This window comes from Pinus tabuliformis, chromosome 4_1 (assembly GCF_031772625.1).
Source record: "Pinus tabuliformis cultivar Carrire ecotype Pingquan chromosome 4_1, CPIR1, whole genome shotgun sequence".
Lineage (NCBI taxonomy): Eukaryota > Viridiplantae > Streptophyta > Pinopsida > Pinales > Pinaceae > Pinus > Pinus tabuliformis.
In genome coordinates this window covers 427,202,210-427,230,071 of record NC_142303.1, presented here as the reverse complement: position 1 = coordinate 427,230,071, position 27,862 = coordinate 427,202,210, and the positions used below count along the sequence as shown (strand labels likewise).

General features: G+C 39.2%; 1 protein-coding gene across 1 annotated transcript in view; it reads right to left on the bottom strand.

The window, feature by feature from the left end:
• Positions 1-20,913, bottom strand: part of LOC149176121 (L-arabinokinase-like) — a 474,339-nt gene extending 453,426 nt beyond the window's left edge. The window contains exons 1-2 of the mRNA XM_089419887.1: positions 20,696-20,913; positions 18,664-18,771 (exon numbers count right to left, since the gene is read on the bottom strand). Of these exons, the coding sequence (XP_089276013.1) occupies positions 18,664-18,771; positions 20,696-20,800 (213 nt within the window). The 5' untranslated portion in view covers positions 20,801-20,913. The remainder of the gene's footprint in view (positions 1-18,663; positions 18,772-20,695) is intronic.
• Positions 20,914-27,862: the final 6,949 nt, after the last annotated feature.

Below are 27,862 nucleotides of genomic sequence, written 5' to 3'. Positions count from 1 at the left end.
TAGAAGCATAATATTGTTAAAGGAAGGACTCTTCATCTCCAGACAGAATACTTGGCAAGTTCTAAGGAAATTTACATCGGTATATCTTCATCAGTTAGTGGGAGAAGAAGAGCATCTTAGCATACTTAATCAACAAGACAAATCAAATTTTACAGTGGCACTACATGCAACATCAGATCTAAAGGCATCTTCAATAGCACATGTTGCTTCAGCAGACATCCTCAGGTACTATTGCATCAGCAGACACCTTCAGGTACAATATCGGGATTTCCTGTTTCAGTATGATTTGATTGCAAAGTGCTATAATGTCAAGAGGCAGTTCAGAGGTACATCAGGTATTTTGAGATTTGCATTGTATGTCTAAAGAATACATCAAGTGATCCTCAGGGTAAATCTGTTGAAGCAAATCCCAGGGCATACATCCTTGTAGACCAATCTGTGCACAAATTTGAAGTATATTGAATCATTTCAAAACCCTTTTTCAAAAATTCTAATTTGCAGAAGTATTATACGCAGGGCCTAATCATTGTCATGAGCTATCCCTGGAGTCTCTCAAGAAAGCATTGGCAAGGCATTGTTGAGAATGACTGGATATATTGCCATTCATAACTCCAAGACTTGATACCTTCAGCATACTAAGTTGTCTTCACTGTAAGGACAAGTCAACTGTTGATTCATCACTGATGTCCAACATAGTTGGAGCTGCTGTAAAAGGTTGTTTAGCAGAGTTACCAAGGTTTTCAACTATGTACTAGAGAGGTCTATAGCTGAGCAAGTTATTGAAGCAGTTTGTTTGATAGAGATATGTAAGCAGAGCTATGGTTGCAAAACATAATGTTGTTACAAAAGTAAGGGCACTTAATATGTGCATTGAGCCCATCTTTGTATTACCACATTGCTGCCAGGGTCTGTTGGTTGAGGTTCGTATATGCTATATTGATAATGTTGTTATGCCCTTGAGAATATTGTTGGTGCCAGTGCTATTTGGTCGAATTGTTGTCAGTCAAGAGTATTGTGTGATGATGTTGCTGAGTAGTGCTAGGGCTTCCCAGTATTGCAGAGATAAGATTGACTGTTGAGCAGAGATTTGATGCAGCTAGGGTTTTGGTATTTCGTTTGAACAGAAGCCTGTATTGCAGGATCTAACAGTGAGAATATGATGAGCTAGGGTGATTGGGTTGAAAAGTCTGATGAACAGATTTGATCATTGAGCAGAAGTTGTCTTGCAGTTCGTTTTGAATTGATATTGAGCACAGGTGGATCCAGTCTGAAAATTGTGAAACGTGCTTTGTTGTGCTGAGCTGAATGTTGGAGCCTTCAGGGCAAGTAGCAGCTTGCAGAACAGGGTGGCAGGGTGGTACAACGCAGGAGAGTGGAGTCTGCTCCAGGTCAGAACCTGAGAACACTTCAGGGTGGCAGGATGGTGCTAGGGCAGGTTGTAGCCTACACAATGCATTGGAGCTAGTAAACAGGGTGTTGGAGCATCCTTCAGGTTGGAACCTGTAAACTAGGGCGTCGGAGTATCCTTCCAGTTGGAGATGGTAAACAGGGTGTTGGAGCATCCTTTCAGTTGGATGTAAATTATTGAAGACAAATATTAAAAAGTGTTTGGTGGTTTTTCTCCCGGAAGGGTTTACACCTAAAAATATTTGGTATGCTATCTTTATTGTTGTGCATTGTTTAATGGTGTTGATTATTGTTTTATGCTTATCAGATGCTAATAATAATTAATGCTCTATGAAGACAAAATTAAATAATTGAAGAGAAATATTGATTCACCCCCTGTTAGTTTGTCTAGCATCAGATGTTGTTCTAGTCTCAAAACTTTAACACATGAGTTCTATAAAACCCAAAAATCGTTTCTAGAAATTCCACCTAGAGATATCTCAATTAAATTAATTGATCATCATTTAAATTTTTTAATAGTAATTAATTGAGAAAGTTGAGAATTCTCTAGAAACTCACACGGATCAACTTGGAGATGATCTCAACCATCGATTAAGTTTTAATCATGGACGTTGGAGTCCCAACTGGAGATTATAAGAGAAGGTCAATGGGTAGATGGAGAATACACCAGTTGCAGATACTCAATGATCAAGGTAGTTCGATTTCCCAGTGGCAGGTGATTCAGCAGTGAGATCAAGCCACTGATCAAGTAGCAGGTGGCAAAGGGGATACATAGTAGATTTCCGTAGGAGTTTCAAATTCCAGAAGAGTCAGAAGGAGGTCGAGTTTCAGCTCCAAGAGGTTGCACAGGGGTTTTAGCAAAGCCTCATAGAGGCAATTCGATTTGGATGAAGGGAAGGCAATTTCAGGTGCTAGTGGCCAGAAAAAATTCCAAAAGGCCAAGCCAAAGATTTCCAGAGCATCAACAATCAATCAGAGGCAGATTCAAGGCAGTTCCATCTAGTGCATATTAGAGGTTGCGCAGAGGCCTGCGCAAGGTTTGTTGGAGAGCCAGTTCAAGTGGCTAGACTGAGTCGGGATTGCTTGGAGTGAGGGTAAAAATCCTCAATAAATTTTGCCAATATTTCTCTCATATAGAAAACGCCAAATTGGAGTCATTTTATTGTATTCAGAATTTTTGTTGCTACATAATAATAAAACCCTTAACTACTGCACCGGTTTTCCCACATTGGGTTTTTCCAAGGATAATTGTCCAAAAATAACGATGTCATAATTTTTATGTGTGTTGGCATCTCTTAGTTCCTATTTTTGCTTCCGCAGTATTTTTTATTGTGAAGAAATCGCAATGTGAATTATTTGTTGTTTGTCGTAGCAAATAAACTACATAATAATTTACAGTTAGAAGAATAATTTCGAGTTGCTGCATTTCAAGGAATTTTCACATGGTATTAGAGCATATTTGACAAACAAGGCTCAGAGACAAAGCAAGAAAATTTTGTTGTTTAGAGGGAGCAGCGGGACGAAATTTTCAAGGGCTACGTAGAGCCTAGACAGGCAGTGCGAATTGTTGGACAAGGGTTCGATTTTCAGTAGCAGTGTGTAGCAAAGTTAGATTTGTGCAGGGAAGCGATTCCAGCAGGCAGAGGGAGCAGCAACTCAGTGTTTTCACAGAGCAGATTTCTTGTCTGAGCGCAGAGGATTTGCAGCAGTTTGATCAAGCAGATTCAATGTCGGGTGGAAGAGAAAGTGCACACATAGTGGGAGTTTTTCTCATAGGGTTTCTAGATTCAGAAATCCAACAATTTCCAGTTGCAACAAGCAGATTTTCTCACTCTAGGAAGGAGTTCGGATAGTAGTTCTAGCAGTCAAGCAACTGAAAGGGAGATTTCTACCCCAAGTCGAGTTTTTGGACAAATGGCCATAGCAGGGCTTAAAGATCAGGATAGATTGGATGGTGCATCCAACTATATCATCTGGAAGGCCAGGATGTCCTTTCTCCTAGATGAGCATGGTCTGAAGATGTATGCACTATGCAGCTAAAGTCATGGCAGAACCTATAGACCAACAACAGTTAGCAAATTTCAGAAAGGAAATGGCCAAGGCGAAGTGGATGATTCTCTATGGAGTTCGAGATCATATAATCTCACACATAGCGACCAAGAACACGGCCAAGGAGATGTGGGATGCTCTCGCAAGGTTATATCAAAATCCTTCTGAGCAACGGAAGATGTTTCTGAAGGAAAAGCTCAGGAATGTTAGGATGCAGAAGGGTGAAGGCATCAACCCCTTTCTCACCAAACTTCAAGATATATGGGGTGAGCTTGCAATTGTAGGAGAAACACCTCCACCTACATAAATGGTGAGATTGGCCCTCAACAATGTCACCAAGGATTGGGAGAATTTCGTCCAAGGCATTTCAGGACAAGATACGTTGCTTGGGTGGCACCGGATGTGGGTTGATCTCAAACAGAAGGAGATGATGCGAGATCTAGTAAAGAGCCCCATCAGCGGCAATAATAGTAAAGGATTGAAGGGTGTGAAGGAAGAAGACAATGTGGCCCTTGCATCGAAAGGGAAAGCAAAAGGTCCCATTCAGGGAGAAGGCTCAAAGGAAGAGAAGAAGAAGAAGGATCTATCCAAGATAAGTGCTTCAGGTGTTGCGAGTTTGGCCACTACAATACTCAATGTCCTTAGGGGAAGAAGGACAAGAAGGAGAAGCAGGATCAAGTGGCAGCTCCAACAAAGATCGATAATCTTTCCTTTAGGCTAGAGGAATATTTTGCCATGTATGCAGTTATACCTCCAGGAGAGAGTTGGTGTGATATGCAGCTTTATTCCTAGAGTTGCGCAGAAATTTGGGCAGGGTCCATTAAGGTGAGCATCATATAGCGTTTCCTCATGTATCATTACCTTTGCTACAGGGGCCCTCAGTATTCAGTAGCAGGAGGATTAGTGTCAGTTGGTGTTAGTCAGTTCCAAAGTGACAGTTGCAAGCTAGTTGCAGCTAGATGTTGAGGAGTGTAGAGCAATGTTGATAGCAGTGCAGGAGGCACAATGCAGAATCAATAGTAACGCAAATTCCCCAGTGTGCAGAGCAGAGGCTAGTAGAAGCCAGAGACTCGGGAGACAGTTGCAGCACAGGGATAGTTGATTCAGTGTTTTGGAAGCTTCTCAATTGCAGTAGCAACAACAACAGTGAAAGGGAGTGTAGTTGGGTTGCAGTGCAGATGCAAAGTCGGCAGCAATACAGGTTGTAGAGTGCAGTGTTAGCAGCAGCACAAATGTAGCATGGTTTAGCTACAGTCAGTAGCAAATGAATCAGAGTTAGCGCAGTGGTTGATGGACAGTGGCAAATAGCTACAGTTGTCAAACATCAACAGCGTGTATGGGGGGATGATGCAGAGACGGGGTGTTGTAGTAGTAGTGTAGCACTAGAGAGAACACCTTCATCGCCAAGAGGGAGTGTTAGTTTTTGTAGCATCGAATGGTTCTAGTCTCGAAACTTTAACACGATAGTTTATCCAAAACCCCGAAATCGTTTCTGGAAATTCCCCCTAGAAATAGATGAATTAAATTAATTGACCATCATTTAAATTTTTCCTAAGCTTAACTTAGGAAAATTGGTTAATTAATAGTAATTAATTGAGAAAGGTGAGAATTATCTAGAAACTCACAAAGTTTGACTTGGAAATGATCTCAACCATCGATTAAGTTTTAATCTTGGTCGTTTGAGTCTCAACTGGAGATTATAAGAGAATGTCGATGGGTAGATGGAGAATACACAAGTTGCAGATACTCACTGATCAAGGCAATTCAATTTCCTAGTGGCAGGTGATTCAGCAGTGAGATTAAGTAGCAGGTGGCAGAGGGGAAGCATAGTAGATTTCCGAAGTTTCCAATTCCAGAAGAGTCAGAAGAGGAATTCGAGTTTCAACTCCAAGAGGTTACGCAGGAGTTTGCGCAGAGCCTAATAGAGGCAGTTTGATTTGGCTAAAGGGAAGGCAGTTTCAGGTGCCAATGGCTAGAAAAATTTCCAAAAAGCCAAGACAGAGATTCCCAGACCAGCCGCAGTTAGTCCGAGGCAAATTTGAGGCAGTTTCAGCTAGTGCGTATTAGAGGTTGCGCAAAGGCCTACGCAAGGTTTGTTGGGGAGCCAATTCGAATGGCTAGAATGAGCCAGGATTGCTTGGAGTGAGGGTAAAATTCCTCAATAAATTTTTCCAATATTTCTCTCAAATAGAAACAACAAATTGGCGTCATTTTATTGTACTTAGAATTTTTGTTGCATAATAATAAAACCCTCAACCATTGCACCAGTTTTCCCACATTGGGTTTTTCCAGGGACAACTGTCCAAAAATAACAAAGTCATAATTTTTATATGTGTGCAAGCATTTCTCAGTTCCTATTTTTACTTCTACAATATTTTTTATTGTGAAGAAATTGCAATGTGAATTATTCATTGTTTGTCGCAGGAAATAAACTGCATAATAATTTACAGTTAGAAGAATAATTTCCATTTGTTGCATTTCAAGAAATTTTCACTCTCAGTATTTCCAATAGAATCGAGGCATGCATCAAAGCATGTGTTGAGGTACTTGCATGGTACAGTTGGATATGGTTTGAGATATATCTCAGTTGGTGTAGTGCGGCTATAGGAATATACTGATTTAGATTGGGCCGAAAGTGGAGGACCAAAAGCCTTGGAATCAGCTATGATATCCTAGTTTAGCAAGAGGCAGACTTCTATTGCACTTAGTACAGCAGAGGCAGAGTATATTGCAACCAATGCTGCAAGTCAGGAAATAGTGTGGCTTTGAAAGCTACTTGCAAGGCTATTTGATCAGGCAAAGATCAAATATCACTTCATTCGAGACAAGATGCAGAAGGGAGCAGTGAAGCTCCAATAAATATCCACAGACGAGCATATTGAGAACATTCTCAACAAGCCTTTGTCTAGAGCAAATTTTGTATACTTCAGAGACAAGCTTTGCGTGATGCAAAATGTCTACTTCATTAAGAGATAGCATTGATGTCTTTATAAGATCAAGCATACTTTCTCCTGGGAGGCCATGCTAATTTGGCCAAGTCATGTTGATTTGACCAAAGAAGATTGATACATTCCCCTAAGAAGCCATGTTGATTTGGCTAGGGGTGAATGGTTCAGGGCAATTACAGTATAGGGCAGACCTTCTCCTGAGTAGCCATGTTGATTTGACCAGGGGAGATTGATACATTCACCCAAGGAGCCATCTTGATTTGGCCCAAGGGCAAACCTTCTCCTAAGAAGTCATGCTGATTTGGTTGGGTCATGTTCATTTGACCACAGGAGATGGATACATTTACCTCAGAAGCCATGCTAATTTGGCTAGGGGCAAATAGCCCACATTGCTCACACTATGTGCTCCAGGATGGAGTGATCTCTATCTATAGACATGCGAGGAGACACTACAACATATCAAGCTCATGAACTTTTCTTATGGAGGAGAACTTTCAGGTAAGGGGAAATTTGTTTTCAGCCAAGAGAATACCTCCCTTGCTAAGAGGGAGTGTTGATTTTTGTGTAGCATCAGGAGGAATTCCTGCTTTCCTAAATGGTCATCAAGTCAGCCCAGAAAAATTAAAAAAAAAAAAAAATTTTATTAATCAAGTCGACCCAAGAAAGTTAAGTTGACCTGGGCCAATGAAGGGACATGTTCCTTGGGTTATCACACCCATTCAACTTGTATAAATAGGCATTGTGATGCCTCATTTCAACATCAAGGAGAGAAAGTTTTCTCCATCATTCATATCTCTCTTGGATAGTCGCATGTGTGAGAAGATGGGAGAGTTTTGACCAACAAGTTGGTTTCTATTTTTGGACCAAGTTAACCAAAGTTGGTCGAGTTTTACTGGGCGTTAACCGCAGGGCCACAACTAACTGCAGGTTGTTGACTGAAGGGTTGCAGCTAACCGCAGGGCCGCAACTAACTGCAGGTTGTTGGCTGCAAGGTTGCAACTGACCGCAAGGCCGCAACTAACTGCAAGATGTTCACAGCAAGGTTGTAGCTAACCGTAGGGCCGCAACTAACTGCATGTTGTTGACTGCAGGGCCGCGGTTGCCCGTAGATTTTGATTGCAATTTAATCGCAGAATTTGACTAGTTTGACCAATTTGACCGCAGAGTTAAGAAGTGATTTCTGACATATTTGACCAAGGTTGACTGACATGAGTTTGACCAAGCTTGACTGGTATTTTGACTTTGATATTGGCACAAATTTCTAGACAAATTCCTGATTTGTAAACCTTACTAAAGAATAATTTCTCCTAAAGAAAAGTTGTTGGTTTTTCTCCCAAGGTTGGGTTTCCCACGGTAAAATTTATTGTCTCTATTGTGCATGTTTGTCTTTTTATGATCTTTATTGTTTCCGTTGCATTTACAATTGAGATTTTCTGAAGTATAATTATTTAATGATAGTAGTAAAAATATTGGTTGAAAATCATTAGGAAGTAATTATCTGGCATAAAATCATATTCTACTGTACATTTTAATGTATAATTTCAACAATATTTGTCCTCTAGAATGGATAGTACGACCTCTAATATGTTGTTGGATGGAGTGGTAATCATGTCTCCAAAGGCATCTATTGTTATGATAATATCGCTTGACAAAAGTCGAAATCACCAATCATTAGGGGCAATAACCATAAATGCATCATAGTGGACAGTACCTAATGTTTGGAGCACAATAATACCTCACACAAAGCTCACCTTCAAATGTCTAACTAAAACAAATCTCGTAAACAAGTTACCTCCTTATGTTAGGGATGGTTAGGTGGATAATCCTACACCCAATTAGGTGTTTCGAACCCCCAAGGGGGAGTGACATGTTACAAGTTAGCCCATTAATCCATAGGTGTGCGAATATGGTGGCAAAAAATTGGGATAGACTTCAAGGCAAGGTGCCATCGCTAAGTGACCAAGTAATGGAGGTCCAACATCCTAAGTGTATAGATGTAACAAGGGTGTAGTGGAGGCATGAGTTACCCCTTTCCTTTACCTGCTTTTTCCACCCCTTTGGTGCACCTTTTACTTTGTGATTTGCTTTGATTTTGGGGGTATGGCACAAAAGCCTAAGCTTGCTTTTGACAATTTTCACTAACCAAATATCCTAAATATCTTTTGCATTTTATCTCTTTCTTTAATATGTATTTCTTATGTTTTTACCTTTTTAGAGTTGTGTCAACTTCTAAGGAAAAGTTTTTTGGCCCAGAATCAAGGATGAAAGGGTGCCAAACCTTATTACCAATGACCACCATCTCGAAGAAGGGAGATGAAATAATGGGAAAGATGGAAAGTGGTAAGTACGGAATATCTTGGACATGCTACTTCAATCAGAGCCTCCCCAATAGTTCCCTTCCTAAAACCCTAAGGCCTCAAAGGAGGTCCCACTGGACTAGGGTCAAACACTCCTAAGTGAATTGAGGGAATAATAATATAGTCAAGATTGGTCAATCATGCAGTTTTCCCCTTGATCCATATTAGTATGCCCATAACATTAAGTGAAATCACATGATTACAAAATGGTTAAACTACCTATCGATGGATGACCCACCTTCATTTAAGAAGGATTGCCAGATAAGAGAGAGAAATTTCACTGGAGCAAGAAGTGGAGGACCTTGGAATCATGTTATGTGTTCATCATATAGGGTTGCCAACTGGTTGGTTATACAAGTAGGAGAAAAGTTTTTTCCTGTGGGTTACCCACTTTTTAGTGGGTAACAACGAATTTTTAGTGAATTTTTAAACTTTAAAAGGACCCTTTTTATAACTCTATCAAATAAAGCGTGCTTGGATAGTCACAACTCTACAAAAGCCACATTTGGCTTCAATGATAGGTCACATTCCAATAATGCATATTTTCTTTGGTATGAAAGGGTGCCAAACCTTATTACCAATGACCACCATCTCGAAGAAGGGAGATGAAATAATGGGAAAGATGGAAAGTGGTAAGTACGGAATATCTTGGACATGCTACTTCAATCAAAGCCTCCCCAATAGCTCCCTTCCTAAAACCCCAAGGCCTCAAAGGAGGTCCCACTGGACTAGGGTCAAACACTCCTAAGTGAATTGAGGGAATAATAATATAGTCAAGATTGGTCAATCATGCAGTTTGCCCCTTGATCCATATTAGTATGCCCATAACATTAAGTGAAATCACATGATTACAAAATGGTTAAACTACCTATCGATGGATGACCCACCTTCATTTAAGAAGGATTGCCAGATAAGAGAGAGAAATTTCACTGGAGCAAGAAGTGGAGGATCTTGGAATCATGTTATGTGTTCATCATATAAGGTTGCCAACTGGTTGGTTATACAAGCAGGAGAAAAGTTTTTTCCTGTGGGTTATCCACTTTTTAGTGGGTAACAACGAATTTTTAGTGAACTTTTAAACTTTAAAAGCACCCTTTTTATAAATCTATCAAATAAAGCGTGCTTGGATAGTCACAACTCTACAAAAGCCACATTTGGCTTCAATGATAGGTTACATTCCAATAATGCATATTTTCTTTTGTATGAAGCTGTAACTTTCCTTCCCCCACAGCAACTAGTAAAAAGCGTTGATACCCTATTCTTTTAAATTTGACAACTGGAATAACTCTTGATGATGGGCAACAATGCTATGTCTCAAAATCTATTGTCTTTCTTTTACCTCAATAGCACAGATGGAGTCACAGATTGGCAACTTAAAAAAAATAATATCAATGGTTGTATAGCGCAATGAGTTATCTCCAACTTCTATATTATATATTACAATGAAAAAGAAATTGGTATGTAGTAGGAATTTAGAAATGGTAGTACTCTTGACTTATACACTACAAGTAATCAAATTCTAAACTGCATAGTGACTTGCTAGTAACCAAAGATTTGGACCTAGACCTCACACAATTTCTATTAATTATCAAATTTTAAATGAAAGTGTTCATAGATCTTTCACAAAATTGCAAATTAAACAGAGGCAACTATGTACAACAACCATACCTCAGATTAAAAATTTGTACTATGGATGACAAACCATACAACTATAGACAATGTGATACCCTAATGTTATTTTTAGGCAACAATGGTATGTTCTATGCTTTAAAGTAATTTTACTTCAATTTCTTTATTAACCCAATATCAATATCTAGTTTAGCAATCAAATCAACGTGATAGTAAAATGCAGATAGAACATAAACATAAACAGTAGAAGACAAGCCAAGACAAGAGGACACAACCAACCAGGGACAAACCCCAATGTGGGGAAACCCTTGATCGATTCTTCTTATAGTCTTCAATAGTTCAGCAGAGAGAGATAGTACAATTTACAAATTCTGACAATTTATAACAACAGCAATAGAGCCCTAACCAAAAAAGTCAACATTAGTCAACAGGGCAAATTTGACCCTCAACAATTTGGTCAACTTCAATCAACTTCGGCCTCCGAACAGCAAGATGAATCTGCCCTCAAAATAGTGAAATTCAGCCCAGTCAAAGTCTGGTCAAACAGTCAACCTACAATCATCCCTGACCATAGTCAACGCTGGTCAAACAGAGGTCAAACTACCTCGACTTCTGTGCCCAAAAATGTGGCCTACCCAATCAGAGATAACCCTCACAAAATAGCAGTCAAACAAGTCAACACTTGGTCAATGCAGCCCAAAACAGCAATCTGGAAATTCAGTCAAATCTAGTCAACGTCCAAAACAGAAATTTATCCTTCCTTTCCTTCGCAAGTGTGGAGAGAGATGTTGCCCAGTAATGCATACCCAATCAGATGAGGAGAGAGAGAGATGTGTGAAGATAAGTGTGTCCAAATGAGGATGAGGCATCATGTATTTATAGCAAAGGATGAATAGACGTGATTGTTGGGCTTCTGAGCCTACATGAGTTTGTTGGCCGACCTTGACAATTTGTCCATAATCAAAATAAATTCATAATTTCATTTTAAAATGCCAGAATCGGATGATCTCTAGATCAATCCTACACCTCTTGGAGAGAGGAATCCAAGAAAAATATCAGCTGTCATAAATAAGATGACCCATGTGGAGTTTGGTCGTAGTTGCCAATTTTAGCCCTCCCTCTCAACTAGGGAGAACTCCATCTGCTAATCCATCTACCAATTTGTACTATCTCTACCATCAATGCACTGCTATGCAATGTCACATGGTTTGCGTTCGACTTTGGGTTCGACAATGATTGGGTTCAGTTTGAGTTCGAATTTTTTATGAGGTTTGCTATTAGGTTCGTCTATATATATAAACATATATTAATTTAAAATTAATTATAGGATAAAATAGTAATAAATCAACATCAATAAACATAAAATATGTTATCACAAACTTGGAAACTGCAAGGGTAAAATACAAGCTTGAGTTGTGACATGAAGTTATGAGTTTTGATCTATGGACTTGGTCATTGGCTATGAGGTTCGATGAGGTTCGCCAAAATTCGAACCTCAAGGTTAAAGTTCGACGAACCTTGTGACATCGCTGCTATGTTAACCTATGAAGAAGAAGTGATCAAGAATGTATCATACCATGCTCTACTGACCCGAAGTCAGTCCCAATCATGAGAGTGTCTCATACCACTCTTACTGACCCGAAGTCAGTTCCAATCAAAAGAGAGTGCCTCAAACCACTCTTACCGACCCAAAGTTAATTCCCATTGATCCCAGAACAATATCGGCCATCCTAGCATAGGGAGTACAGTAGTACATGATGCGTCCATCAGTAATACAATGGTCCCTATCCTCATTTCCCTACTCATTGGCCAGATGAGAGGTACTTCCCATGAGTCCCAGGCTGCATGGGTAGGAGGTCTTAGCAGGAGAAGGATGAACCATTCGTCCTGCCTACATGTCGCCAAGGGGTATCACAGGGGAAGGCTAAACCACTCACCCTGTACATAACAAATCACTAGGGGAAGGCTGAACCACTCACCCTATGGTTGCTCACCGCTCCAAGAAGTACCCCAAGCCCCCCAGAGCTCCCAGAGCTCAATGTCCATCTCATACAGGACCCTCATAAGAGGGTCTCTCCACGACTCCAAGTCGTTCTTGAAAGGCCAAGAATTTGACCTTCCCCAGGAGCTTTGTCAGAATATCGGCGGCATGCTCATCAGTCCCAATGTGATGGAGCCTTATTGCTCCTCGTACCATATCCCGGATAAAGTGGTACATGATATCTATATGCTTGGAGTGATCATGAAACACGAGATTCTCTGATAATCGGATCCCACTCTGGTTGTCGCAAAGGATCACAATGGTATCCAGCACATGTCCAAACAACTCACTGAAGAGCTTCCTCAACCAGACAGCTTCACAGGAGACCATACTAGCAGCTATGTATTCGGCCTCGGTGGTGCTCAAGGCAATCGATTTCTACTTCCTTCTCATCCAGGATATCAAAGCAGAACCCGAAGAAAAACAACTTCCAAAAGTGCTCTTGCGATCCACCACACTGCCAGCCCAATCAACATCAGAATAACCATGCAACCTCACATTTCTGGCAGTGTATCTCAATCCATGAGTGATTGTGCCCCGAAGATATCTCAGAAGATTCTTGGCAGCGATCCAATGTATATGATGAGGCTCAACCATGTATTGGCTCAATGTGTTAACTGCGAAACATATGTCCAGACGGGGGTTCACCAAGAACATCAGTTCTCCTATGAGTTGACGATTCTCAGAAGCATTTCCCAATTCAAGTCTAGCAACACTACCACATAACTTCTTAAAGTTAAGTTCCATCAGAGTAGTCACAGGCTTGCAGTCCACCAGCCCAAATCTTTCCAATATCTTCACCACATTTTCCTTGAGAGAGGAAAATTTCACCTAGCTTTGCCAAACCTCCAACCCTAGGAAATAGTGCATCGATCCTAGGTCCTTCATCTCAAATTCTGAAGCCAGCTCCCTCTTACATTTGTGAATGAGGGGGTCTGCACCTATCAAAAATAGGTCGTCCGCATAAAGTACCAGAATGAGAGGTTTATTATTTTCAACCTTAAAGTAAAAGTTCGGATCAGCTTCACTTCTAGTGAATCCCAGCTTCATCAAATAGCTATTAGTCCTCTCATACCAAACCCGAGGTGCTTGCTTCAACCCATAGAGAGATTTCTTCAACTTGCATACATGAGATTCTCGATCATGAACCTCAAACCCCTTGGGTTGTTCCACATAGACTTCTTTGATTGAACCATGCAAGAAAGCGATCTTGACATCCATCTAATGTAGGTTCCATCCTTGCAAGGCAGCAAGGGTTATCCTCTCATACCAAGCCCGGGGTGCTTGCTTCAACCCGTAGAGAGCTTTCTTCAACCTGCATACATGAGATTCTCGATCATGAATCTCAAACCCCTCAGGTTGTTCCACATAAACTTCTTATTTGATTGAACCATGCAAGAAAGCGATCTTGACATCCATCTGATGTAGGTTCCATCCTTGCGAGGCAGCAAGGGCTATGATCGAGGGAATGGTGGTGTTTCGGGCAACAGGTGCAAATATCTCATTGTAATCTACACCTTCCTTTTGAGATAAGCCTCAAGCAACAAAGCGAGCCTTGAACTTTTCTACACTTCCATCAACTCCATGCTTGATTTTGTAGAGCCACTTAAAGGTGACAACCGATTTGTCCTGGGGTCTAGGAACCACATCCTAGACATCATTCTTCATAATTGACTCGTATTCTTCGTTCATAGCATCCTTCCATACTTGTTGCTTCACGACTTCTTCGAATGATGAAGGCTCATTTTGAATGATAGTGCTCATGGGGATCAAATATCCTTGATACCTGTTCGGCTTCTTGCTTCCACAGAAAGTTCCCCTTGGTGCAATGTGTCTCTCGACATCTTCGAGAGTCTCCCTAAGCCACGAGGGTCTCCTCTTGGAGGAGGAAAGCTCATGAGGAGGAGGATCAATAGGATCCATAGGTTCATCAACATCAGGCATCGTTTCGTCCTCTTTTTCACCCTGATTTCTGGTGTCAGCTTCTTTGTCTTTCCTTAGGATAGGAAGGTTGTTGATCTTCCTGAGGGCCATATCTTCGTCGAAGGTGACATCATAACTTATCTCAACTTCCTTTTGACCAGCCACATAAAATCTATATCCCTTAGAATTTTCACTATAGCCCACAAAAATTCCTTTCTTCCCAAATGCACCCAATTTGCTTCTTTTCTCTTTTGCACATGAAAATATTCGGGGCTTCCAAAAATTCTAAAATGACAGACATCAAGTTTCTTACCAGTGAACATTTCTCCGGGAATCTTGGAATCAAATGCTTGATGAGGGCATCGATTTTGAACATACACGGCAGTATTTGCAGCTTCAACCCATAGAAAATTCGAAAGGCCTTGATCATGAAGCATGGCACGAACAACTTCTACAATAGTGCGATTCTTCCTTTCAGCCACACCATTATGCTCGGGAGTGTATGGCATTGTAGTCTCCCTCTTAATACCAGCTTCTCTGCAATAATCTTGGAATTCATCGGAGTTGTACTCGGTCCCATTATCAGTGCTTAATATCTTGATTTTCTTCTCGAATTGGTTTTCAATCAAGGCTTTGAAGTGTCCGAACCAGGTGAACACTTAATCCTTCTTCTTCAAGAAGTAGATCTAGGTCTTGCAACAATAATCATCGACAAAGGTGAGATAATATAACTATCCTCCCAAGGAGTTTATCGGCATCATACCAGATATGTCGAAGTGGATCAATTGCAATATGTTTGTGGTCTTACTATTACTTGAGGGAAATGGTCCCCTTGTAAGTTTTCATTTGACACATCCCGGACATACACCTTCATGCTCTATTTTGAACTCGGGCATACCTGTCACCATTTGTCTCACATCGGGTAGAGCCTTATAATGAATATGGGCAAGCCTTTTGTGCCATAGTTCAGATTATAGAGATGTGTCGCAAGACATGACTCCCAATGGACTTCTTCCAACTTGATATAAAGTGTCAACCCTGAACCCAAGAGTAAAAGAATGTTTAAAAAAAAATTCCAAACACATACCTTTCAATCAATAAAAACCACCTTGAATCCTTTATCTTCCATTGCCAAAATGGACAGCAAGTTCTTCTTGAGGTCGGGTACATATAGTACTTCTTGCAAATGAAGTGTTACCTTGATTCAATTGAAGGGTAACATTCCCTACTCCCTTCACGAGATAGGTGGCATCGTCTCCAAGTTTGTCTCCTTTTCTATCATATTAGAGAGGGCTTCCTTGTATCCGGTGAAGTGCCTTGAGGCACCACTAACAATCAGCCAATTTCCCAAAGTGTCTGGAAGAGAAGCAGTGGAGAGGGTCGATATAAGATAGTACTCTTTTTGCTTATTGTTAACAACATTGTATTCTTCATACCTGGAGTCTCTTGATTTCTTGGAGGGTCGACCATTTCCTTGATGTCCTGCATTCCTTTTTCCCTTGCCATTGGACCTGCCATTCCTTTGATCATTGTTGTTGAAGTTTCCCCTGGAGTTGTTATGGTGCTCATCATCTCAAGGTGTATCCCTTCTATTAGGACACTCCCTTGCATAGTGGCCAAACTTATTGCAAACAAAGCATCTTCCCTTCCTTCCATTTTTGAATCTCTATCTTCCTTGACTTTGCTTATTTGAACCTGCATTGTTCTTCCCCTTGGCATGAGCGAAGAATGTAGTGGGGTTGCTTCTATTAGAAGGAATTTCTTGTTCCACCATTCTTGTTTCTTCTTGAATGCATCTCGACATCAGTTCTTCAAACCCTAGAATTTGATCATTGTTGAGTATAGTGGTTCTAAATACATACCACTCAGGTGGGAGTCCTCCAAGGGTGGTGAGAGTAAGTTCCCTGTCACAAATAACTTCTCCAATCGAGAGTAGATCATTTTTTATCTCAGTAATCCTTAAGAAATGGGATTGAATGTCCTCGTCCTTGCCCTTCTTAATATCCTTCAACTTATTCTTGAGAAATAGAATTTGATTAGCATTACTAACCTTGAACATGTCAACCAACCTATCGTAGATCTCCTTGGAGGTCTTCGATTCGAAGGTATAGGCCACTAGATGCTTGTCAATGGAATCCATGATAACCTTCTTCACTTTGACTCCAGCCCTATTGTACTTGGCCTTCGCAGCAGTCGATGCATTTGAAGGAGGTTCGGGGATTTTACCTTGCACATAATCCATCACTTCTTTTTCTTCCATGGCCAAATCAAGAGACATCTTTCATCCATGATAGTTTGATTTATCATGGAGCTTGTCTTTAGCTGGGAAGTAGGATGAGGAACCCATTGAGTCTTTTGTCCTTGTCCAACTGTCTTTGGTGATTACTCTTTCACTCTTGCTTGGGCTTTGTCTTCACCACAGCTCTGATACCATGTTAATTTTAGGCAACAATGGTATCTTCTATGCTTTAGAGCAATTTTACTTCAATTTCTTTATTAGCCCAATATCGATATCCAGTTTAGCAATCACATCAACATGATAGTAAAATACAGATAGAACATAAACATAAACAGTGGAAGACAAGCCAAGACAAGAGGACACAAGATGTGGCACCAACCTGGAACAAACCCCAATGTGAGGAAACCCTTGATCAATTCTTCTTATAGTTTTCAATAGTTCAACAGAGAGAGATAGTACAACTAACAAATTCTGACAATTTATAACAACAGCAAAAGAGCCCTAACCAGAAAATTCAACGCTGGTCAACAAGGCAAATTTGACCCTCAACAACTTGATCAACTTCAGTCAACTTTGGCCTCCAAAGAGCAAGATGAATCAGCCCTCAAAACAGTCAAATTCAGCCCAATCAAAGTCTGGTCAAACAGTGAACTTGCGATCAGCCCTAACCACAGTCAACACTAGTCAAACAGAGGTCAAACTACCTCGATTTTTGTGACCATAAATGAAGCTTGCCCAATCAGAGATACCCCTCACAAAGACGCAGTCAAACAGGTCAACACAACCCAAAACAGAAATCAGGAAAAATTCGGTCAAACCTGGTCAACGTCCAAAACAGAAATTTATCCTTCCTTTCCTTCGCACATGTGGAGAGAGATGCTGCCCGTTAATGCATACCCAATCAGATGAGGAGAGAGAGAGATATGTGAAGATGAGTGTGTCCAAATGAGTATGAGATATCATGTATTTATAGCAAATGTTGAGGATGAATAGACGTGACTGTTGGGCTTCCAAGCCTACATCATCAAAATAATCAAAATAAATTCATAATTTCACATTTGTACATGTCAAAATCGGATGATCTCTAGATCGATCCTACACCTCTTAGAGAGAGGAATCCAAGAAAAATATCGACTGTCATAAATAAGATAACCCATGTGGAGTTTGGCCCTAGTTGCCAATTTTAACACCTAATGAACTCACAATTCCTAGAATATAACTTGGCGCCTCTATATTTTCAATTTGTCTACGCTTCTTATGGATACGTTGTTGCAACAGAATAATTTTTTTTCAAATAGATTCTCTCTTTTTTTTTCTTCTTTTCTTTTTTTGCTCTTGATGTTTCTTCAATTTGAAGCAATGTAATTTTCATTTTGCGGAAATTCTAAATTAGAATTTTGAACTCTCGGTGGCCCAAAGCCTGAATGTGGTCAAGCACCCAGAGAACAGAAAAACCCCAAAAAAAAATTATGTAGCCAGTGGCCAAGATTGGAACTCTCTCTCTCTCTCTCTCATACATATAGAGAGAGAGAGAGAGATTTGCTAGTTTAGTGTTAGGGTTCTAATACCAATTCATTGTGTTATACGAATCATAAAATTGATATCTGTTACAATGTGTTTAGTCTAGTTTTGTTGGAGGACATAGCAAATTATTTTTGGATGCTTTATTCATGCAGGTTTTAAATCTTGTATGCATATCACATCTCTGCAATCCATGGCAAGAACATTCCCTATGATAATGTTTTCAATTGAAATGCATCAAGGTCTTGGATGATCATGGTGAGGTCCATTCTGGTGACATGACCAAGCTGGTAAAATGAAAACTACCTGGTTCATTTGTATATTTTATTCATTAAGGGCAGCTCCGTGAAATCTGAATGAATGCCCTTATGGATGTATCCACATCAGCGTAAGAAATTAATAGAGGGTGCTTAGAGATGGAAGGAAGGTATTTTGAGAAGGGAAAATAGAGCATAGTAAATTAAATTTTAATAATGATGTGTGGAAAACAATATGCCAGAGACAATGAAGACAGCATATTAAATATAAAAAATATTACATGGAACCAACCTTGCGAATGGACAAGTTAGAAGAACTTATTTCACTAGTGAAAACAAAGTCTGGAGCCCCAGTAACCACATGAACTTCATGTCCTGCTGCAACAAGATGTCGTGCCACCTACATCATAAGCAGTAAATAACAGTGAATGCTAAAATCTATACATTGTGCATATGAAAAGAAATCAGAAACTATCAAAAGCAATCATGCCATATCTCATGATTATATGAAAAAACTTCAGAGAAACTCCCTGTTGTAACATTAAATTGCATCCGTCACAGGTACTGAAGAATCTGAATATATGAAGCAAGATTCCATTTCACACCTATTAGCGGTTTCATTATACATTGCTCAATTCCATGGAACACCATTCCTCAATTCTTTGTCCCTTTAAACAATCTTAAGCTTCTTATCCTTCTTTCCCACCTTTACTCAGTTTACATCATGTTTACTGTCATTTCCGTTTATGGACTTTATTTTCTGGTTACTTTGATCTATTCTGATGTCGTAGAAACAAACTAGGTAGAAATTGCCTAACACACTTCTTCATGTGATCGTGTTCTCTTAATCAGTTGGATTTTCTGATTTGTTCATATATGGATGTTAGCGTGGTGTCCTTCAATTACTCGTGGTATTCTTCTGAGGTATGTAGCAAATACTAGTCCTAATGCTGAAATATCTGCACCTTGCAGTAAGGAAAGGAATAGATACCTTTTTAGTTAGAAATCTTAAATAGATTGACTCATGTTTAGAGGCAGCTTAGGTTTCATAACTAAGTTTTTTCTATAAAAAAATGGAAAAGCCCGTGACGATAAACCAAATTCAGGGAGAAGTCAAAATCATTCATAAAGGGAAAAGGAATAGGGCCAGCGTTTTGTCATTATTTGGGGTTGATGGCGAGCCAGAAGTAAGAGGGTCGTCTATGGTATTCACCCTGCACCAGAGAAGGTCTGGATGAAGATACAATACTGAATCAGGGAGTCTCATCAATATCTTATCCCAAAGTACCTTCCAAGATTTGGACAATAGCTCACGGGTCATTGAAGGGCATCATCTCCATTGCGGCTGATCAGGTCTCAGTTAAAAGGCAGGTGAATATTGTCTGGAAACCACCAGAAACTCGAGATTTCAAACTGAACTTAAACAAAGCCGCTAGACTCAATCCAGTAATCAGAGACAGAAATGTTGATGTGAAGGGTTTGTCCTCGACCCACAATGGGATTGCAACAAACTACCAGGCAGAATGAACTGCACTGGTAAAAGGTATCAAAATAGGAAAAAACACTCAATATTTCCTCAATTGAATTCGAGGGTGATTCAAAAATCGCGGAGGGAATTGTCTCTGAACATGCTTGGAGCTCCAGGTGGTTTATGATTAAATTGGAAAAATCACTCAATATCTCCCCAAAGGAAATTCGAGGTTGACTTAAAAATTGGTGGGTATTGTCTCCAGGCATGCTCAGATATCGAATTGGTATATAATTAGATTAGCAAAAGCACTCAAAAATTCTTCAATAGAATTCGAAGGTGACTCAGATATCGCAGTAGGTATTGTCTCTGGACATGTTCATAGCTCGAATTGGTTTGTAGTTGAGCAGCAAGATCACTAAATATTTCCCTAATTGAATTCAAGGGTCACCAAAAAACGTGGTGAGTATGGAATTATCTTGACAGGCTCAGAGCTCGAACTAGTTTATGATTAAAATAGCAAAACTACTCTACATTTTCTCAATTGAAATCTAGGGTGACTCAAAAATTGTGGGGATTATTGCCTCTGGACATGCCCAGGGCTCAATTGGTTTATTATTAAATTTGAAAAACCGCTCAATATTTCCTCGATGCTATTCGAGGGCGACTCAAAAACCATGGTGAGTATTATCTCTGGACATGATCAGAGCTCGAATTGTCTTACAGCTAAACGAGCAAAATCACCCAAATTTTCCTTAGAGGAAAAAGGGTGACTCAATAATGATATGGGCAGTTTAAGTGATACCCTGGAGCGAAAAATCTTCGCGAAAGTTCATAAAACCCAAAAAAAACATACCTCCACGACTCGGGTGGCATGGCCGAATCCATGGCCTGTTACATAATAAGCGAATTTCAGGCGCAGAGACGCTGCAGAGTCCCGATCCTGCGACCTCCCGTCCATCCTGTTGAGTTATGGTAAACGATGGAAGAAGCAACGAGAAGATGCGAACATATATAGATGCGATGGGATTCGACTGAGAGTGCCTTATGGACGTCCTTTCACGATCCCATTGCATGTTCCACGAGTCCTATTGCTCTCCTATTGCTCTATCCCTATCTTTGCCATGTCATTTTATCAGCGATGTGACACGATGGCATGTGCTTTTCCTGAGTTAACGGTTGCTATCAATGACTTTTTGTTTCTTTAATTTTTTAAACTAAATAGGGAAAACTTACCTTAACTCAATTGGTAATTAGCAATGGAATAATTATAACTTCTTGTTATTATTTCAAAATACACTGAACTTATTATTATTAATAAAGAAAATTGATGTAATTTAGAATGAATGAATGTTTGCTAATTTTCTTTTGGTTTCAGAATACTTTTAAATTCTTTGTTTTTGAATACTTTTAAATCTCAGATCATTAACATATTTCTTGATATTTGCATTTGATGAAAACAAATTTTAATTTTAATAATTTATTAAATTTATTTATATATTTATTATTTTAATTTATATATACTAAAAATAAATAATCTAAAAATGTTATTTCCCATGTTTTAACTAAAAAAATTGTAATTTTTACCTTTAATTGTTTCATTTTTATAATTATCGATTGTTATTAATGGTTTTATAAAAGTATTAATTTGTTTTTTAAAGTATTTATATATTTTGATTTTACAAATATTAAAAAAAATGAAAAACTAATGATGTAAACATGAGAATTAAATAGAGATAATATAGTGGAAAGAGGGAAACAACATGGACATCTTTCCATGATCCCATTGTATCCAATAGCTTTATATATTTCAATTTATAAATATTATAAAAAGGAAAAGTAAGTTGTCTAAACATGTAAATGCAACGGGGTGAAATTAAGAGCATATCATGCATATCTCTTTCCAATCTCATTGTCTTCAATATGTGGCACATCCTTTCTCAATCTCATTGTCTTGAATATGTCTATATCTTTTAATTTATAGATTAATTAATATATATAAATAATAATAATAATAGTGTTAGCATATGTCTATATCTTTCAAATATATATATATAAATTGAAAAAGATATATATAATAAAAATGGTGTTAATATATTCAAAAATAAATTAAGAAATAAGTAGCTTAAATATGTGATTAATTAATCTTTTCTAGTATCTAAAAGTCAAGAGATCCAATTAATATTCTATGTTGACATCTTATAAGATTTTATTTTAATTGATGGAATAAAAACTATCAAAATATTAGCATTACACAATTCAGTTGAAATAGGAATATTCTACAGTGGTGAATCTATTTTTATGTTAAAAACAATAATTTCATCATATTTAAAATTACAATTTCAACCAACATTGCTTACACATAATTTGATGATGAAAAACTAAACAAAGTTGAAAATGCAGAATATTTTTCGTTTTTCTTTTAAAAATCCTAAACTCGCCACATTGGAGCCTAAATCGCCACCTCTAATCAATCTTAAAAAAAAAAAAAAACATTATATTTATAAATAAATTATATAATAATAGAGTGTAGTTGTCCCTTAAGCTATGGTTTAGCAATAGTTGTGGAGATGACATGGAATCAAATTAGTTACTGTGAAGCTAACTAGGTTTTCACATGCATGCTCCTTATATCGAGTTTGTGGGATGCGGTTATTATCGGTTAATCAAATTTCTTTGGCTTATGCCAATTATGATTATAACATTTAGGGTGTGATTGCCAGATTGCTCCCTGGTTGATGATGATAATTATCACATTTCAATAAGTCAAATTTGGTTTATCAACACTATAAATTTAAAATAGTTTCCTTGATTTATCATATGATATCTCTTGCCCATGGGGCATAGAACAATCAGTGACAGGGTGTTCTGTTAAGGCGTTATGTGGTGAAAAGATCGCTCGTTCAAAACTTTGTGGGAAAAAATCCAGTCATGCTAAGGGCTGGAGTGGCCTAGGCCAGGTGCAATCCCCATGTGACTTTGATGCTTAGATGCCTCTAGGTTGCAGGTACTCAAGCCACAAGTTAGGCATGTCAATCATCTAAGGACTCACATTACCTAGCAAACAAAACAAAAATCATATTGTATCTCTTATTAAATAATCAAGGGATGATTTTTTTTAATTCCATTTGATTTATGTGTATTAACAAGTTATGAAGTATGGTTTTATTACAGATGTTTCAAAAGTTAGAGTGAATTTATTTGTAGGTCGAGGACTTCTAAAGAAAGTGATTTTCATTGCATACTTTAAAGGGGTTTGATTTGCTCAATTTGCATACTTGTGCATATCCATGTGAATAACATTGCACGAGCTTGGTACTAAATTAGTGCCCTCATCTTTGCTACTAAAAAATGCTTGAGAACGAGAAGGAAGATTTGTTAGAATTTAAGTATAGCGCATAATTGTCAAAGTCAAGTAAATTTACCCAAATCCACTAGGTTTATTCAATCTACCTCCCAAACTAGGTTGATTTAGCCAAGTAAGTCAAGACTAATCAAAGCAATGCTGGAAATGTGTTGTCATTGATGGAAAAGGAAATCATTGTTGGCAAAGGTATGGTGCAAAGGCTTTGGAGCTATTTTTGGAGCATCAAATCATCTTAGATGCAGGTGTAGGACCACCCATATATATAGAGCTCTGAAGAAGCTTTCCAATGGTATATGGAAGTCCTGAAAAGGCCTCCTGGATCAAAAGATAGAACCAATCAAAATCTGGTAACCCCAAGGTCTCCACAGCAAAGTTAAAGGTGGTTAGTGAGCCTTTGGCGCACAGCCAAAGTTAGCATAAATTCGAAACTCAATGGAAATTCTAGTGGAGCCTCTAAGCGAGGGCATCAGGCAGACGTGGTAGCAACAGATTGGATCAGAGGAGCCCACCTGACAGCCTAGCTCGAAGGTGTTACCCTGACGATACAGTTATGGAGCACAAATAGAAAGCGTAGGGTAATGGATGTTGGGACACAGAGGTAGAGCAACAACTAATAAGAGAACAGTGAGGGCTTCCGACGAACCCCACAGTACACATCATCCTTCAAGGCTCATCCCGAAGGTTACAGTTGTGATGCAAAGTGTAAAGCGTGTGCAATTGTGTAACACAGATTCAGTGAAGTAGAGGGTAGTGACTAGAGCTAGTTGAACAGTAGGGAACACAATTCAAAGGAAGAATTGTAGAGCTAAGGGAAAGGAGTCGGTACTGCATTAGATCATATTTATATTTCTTTGTAAATGTATTAGCCTCTATTTTCCAGTTTGAAAATTATATGAAAAGTAGAACATTGGCTAGAGTAGGTAGTGGCTTGCATTCAAAAGAGGTTGGTGCCTCTAGGCAAGTTGGGGCTTCATAGTTGAAGGGGGTTGGTGCCTCGTGTGATTGGGTGATCACAAATAAAATGATGTAATTGAGTAGGTGCTTAATTTACATCATAACAACAAACAAATTAGTGGTTTTCTCCCTTTGGGTTTCCATGTAAAAATACCTGTGTCAATATGTGTGTGTTGATCATTTAATGGAATGTGTGTACATGTGAATGACTTATATTGCCGATGGTTAGTAATATATTATGAATGCACTCTCAAGTAACTGACAGCAGTGAAAAGAAAGAAAGACTTGTGTTTAAAATTATCATAAACTCTCTATTACTAATTCACACCCCCCCCCCTTAATAATTCCTTATTCCAACAATTGGTATTAGAGCCAAGTTCCTTTAGGAACAATCGAACCACTGGAAGGTAGATACATAAGGAATTATGTCTAGGCAATAGAGTCAGGATGCCTACTCAAGTAAGATACCAGTCTTTGATGGGACACACTATGCCTTTTGGAAAGTTAGGATGGAAGCCTACCTTATGTCCTGTTGTGCTTTACAACAACCCCCCATTTCTTATCATTTTTTCTTTTGAAAAACTATCATATGAAATGGGTCCCTTTTAGTTTTGATTGGTATCAATATTGTATTGTTCAAAAAGATACGAAAACAAAATGAAAAACATTAATGAAAACCTTTTGAAAAACCCATTTTGATCATATTTATACAAATAATCAATCTTTTATCATTGCGATAAAGCGATCGCAAGATCGCATATCGCAATGACATAAGGAGCATAAGTTAATGGCCCATTGGTTTTCGCCGATGCGATATCGCTATCGGCTATCGGCAATGTTCTATGCATGTTCTTAAAGCACCCCAGGCCATTCACCCCGATGCGATGCGATTTCGCTATCGGCGATCGACGGTATGCTATCCATATGTTTATAGAGCGCCCATACTCCCGATGCGATGCGATATCGCTATCGGTGATCGGGGATTTCAAAAAGAGTCAACATAAGGAGTTAAGTTTTCCCCGACGCCCGATTGCGATAAAGCCAAAAGCGCAGATTTCAAAAAAGCCGTTAAGACAGAGGGATATTACGATCAATTCATATTAAAAGCTCGATCTGTCGAACAGTGATTTACCTGTGCTTAACCGCCAAAACATCCAAGGCACGCTTAAACGAATCATTCGGCCGATTAATGATATGATGGGCATTTAAAGGATTGGCAGGTTTAAACGGCCATTTAATGTAATAATAAGTCCTGAAATCTTCCCATAGATTGTATTCGCGGCCATTTTAAAAGCTAATTCCTCATCACGCATTGATCAATTTATCTTTCTCATATTGGGTTTTCATTGCCAATTCTCTGTGTTACGTTCATTTTCACTTCTGTGCAGAATTCATCCAAAGAAGAAAACTCAAGCAGAATGGGGAAGAAATCTAAGAAAACCACAGTCGCTTCCGTTGCGCCAGCCACAGGACAAGCTGTCGCTGATCCAACAAACAAAAAGAAAGGATTGATATCTGATACTACATGTTCTGGCCTCGGCATAACTACTTGGCAAAGTACCTACAATCTGATTGAAGTCGAAGAACCTAAAGTGACAACAGTACAAGCTTTTGCAGATTCAACTAGGAAATCTGATGGTACTTTAAAAGACCTGGCTGACTCCTTCCTTCATCGGATAGCAGCGCGGGAGCAAATTCTCCCATATACAGATGTAGTGCGATGGGCAATTGAGGAAATCTCGATCATGGACAGAACCTTCTGCACCAGAGACGGGAGAATTTTCGGGTCATTCAAGGCTGATGATTTAAGGCAAATGTATCATTTGCCTGAGCCATAGAAGAAGTATAACAAGGCATTTTTGGAGAAATTCCGAAAAGAGAATGAAGTGGGATCCGAGCCCATCCGGGATTGGAGACAAAACCCAGCTAAACACAAACATGAATCTTCCGGTAAGTACTCGGTTGATTCCCTATGTTCTCCTTATTGTTATGCTGGAATAATGATGTGTAGATTGTGGGGGTTGCACGACTCTTCTAATTTCACTATAGATATGGTTCCCTTGATGGAAGCGACATGCAACAGTGAAATAATGGATTGGGCCACTATTCTCTCAGATAAACTAGCAACAGCTGTTCTTGAGTTTAGGAATAAGACCCGCATTACTGAAAGGCTAATTCCCCCATTCTATTACAGTGCCTATATTTTAGATACCTTGTGTTTTAATTCTGAATTTCTTATGCTTGGCTGGAGGTGGACGCCACAAGACCCCATGCCTATTCACATATACCATCAGAAATTATGGAAATCCTCTTATAAGCACCATTTATACCAAGTCTGCAATGGCTTTATGTTGCCTATTCATTATTCTATTTTTGATAAACCTGCTCCCAAGATTTCCTACCAAGCTGGCATTGATTTAACATCAATAGGGAGATGGTTCGGGGAGAAAAAGTTCACTTATATAAGAGTTTTCGGTAGCCAAACCGAACCTCACGTCCTTCCTTTGTACATACCTGATAAACTGCTGGCGAGGGAAATAGCTTACCAAATTATTGCTGAGAGTGTTACACAGACTCTCAAGAAAAATAAGAAGCAGGGTTGGCCCTCTTTTCCTTTGAGATGCAGTGTCTATACCTTGCATGATCTCAAACATGCAGAGAAAGAAGCTACAAAGATGAAATCATTAACTCTAGCAACTCTCCCTAATAGGCAATTTGATCCCAACAAAGTCGCCTATAATGCACTAGAACAGGCCAAATTGTCAAAATTTGATCATAAAGAAGATATGTTTGATGACCTGTTCTCCTCAGCTGAGTCAATAATGCAGGTTAAGGAATTTGCCAGAATGAAATATCAAGATGAAGGGTTGGTTTAATTTAACAGACTTAGAGAACAAAGGTTGCAAACTCTGCCTCTAGATCTATTAGCAACAACCCCAACAACATCGACAAGCGAGCCTGAACGGCAACAGTCAAAGGAGCCTCCGGTTACAATAATAGAACCAGAAAAGCCACAGGAGGAAACTCAGACTAAAGAGCAGGAGAAAGTGCGGGAGGAGACCCAGATGAAAGAACAGAAACAGACCAACGTTGAAGTAAATGTGGATACTCATATTGACCTAAAATTGCTCCAGGAATGGCAGCAATTTGATTCTATTATCAGTGGTCTGGAATGTTCAAAAGACACCGAAACTGCGAAGGCAATAGACACACAGGAAACCACTTCACAACAGGTTCTAAGTGGAACCAGCGGCCCACCCATTTCAAAAGAAGTAGAAATAATACCAAAGGACCCCTCCGATCAAATCATTTTGCAGGTAGAAGGGATTCCTCCCTTGGATGTCTTCTACAGCCCAAGGCATAAAGCTGTAGTAAAACGACAGAGGAAAAGAAGAAGGACTGATCAACCTTCCCTTTTCCCAGAACAGACGGTCACAGGAAATGTGGTTTTGAAGGAGGAATTTGACCCCTCTGATGACCTGACAAAACTGTCACAATATGCTGGAGCCTATTCGGCAGCAACAATAGATAAGGCATCGGAGGTGAGTCTTTTACTGAAAACAAAAGACCAGGAAATTTTCTTATTACAAGCACAGCTGACTGAAGCAAAGCAGAAAGCGGAGCAGGCAGAGCAGCAATTGTTGACACAACAGCAATTAAAAAATCAACTAACTCAACAATTGCAGGCAGAAAAACAAAGGA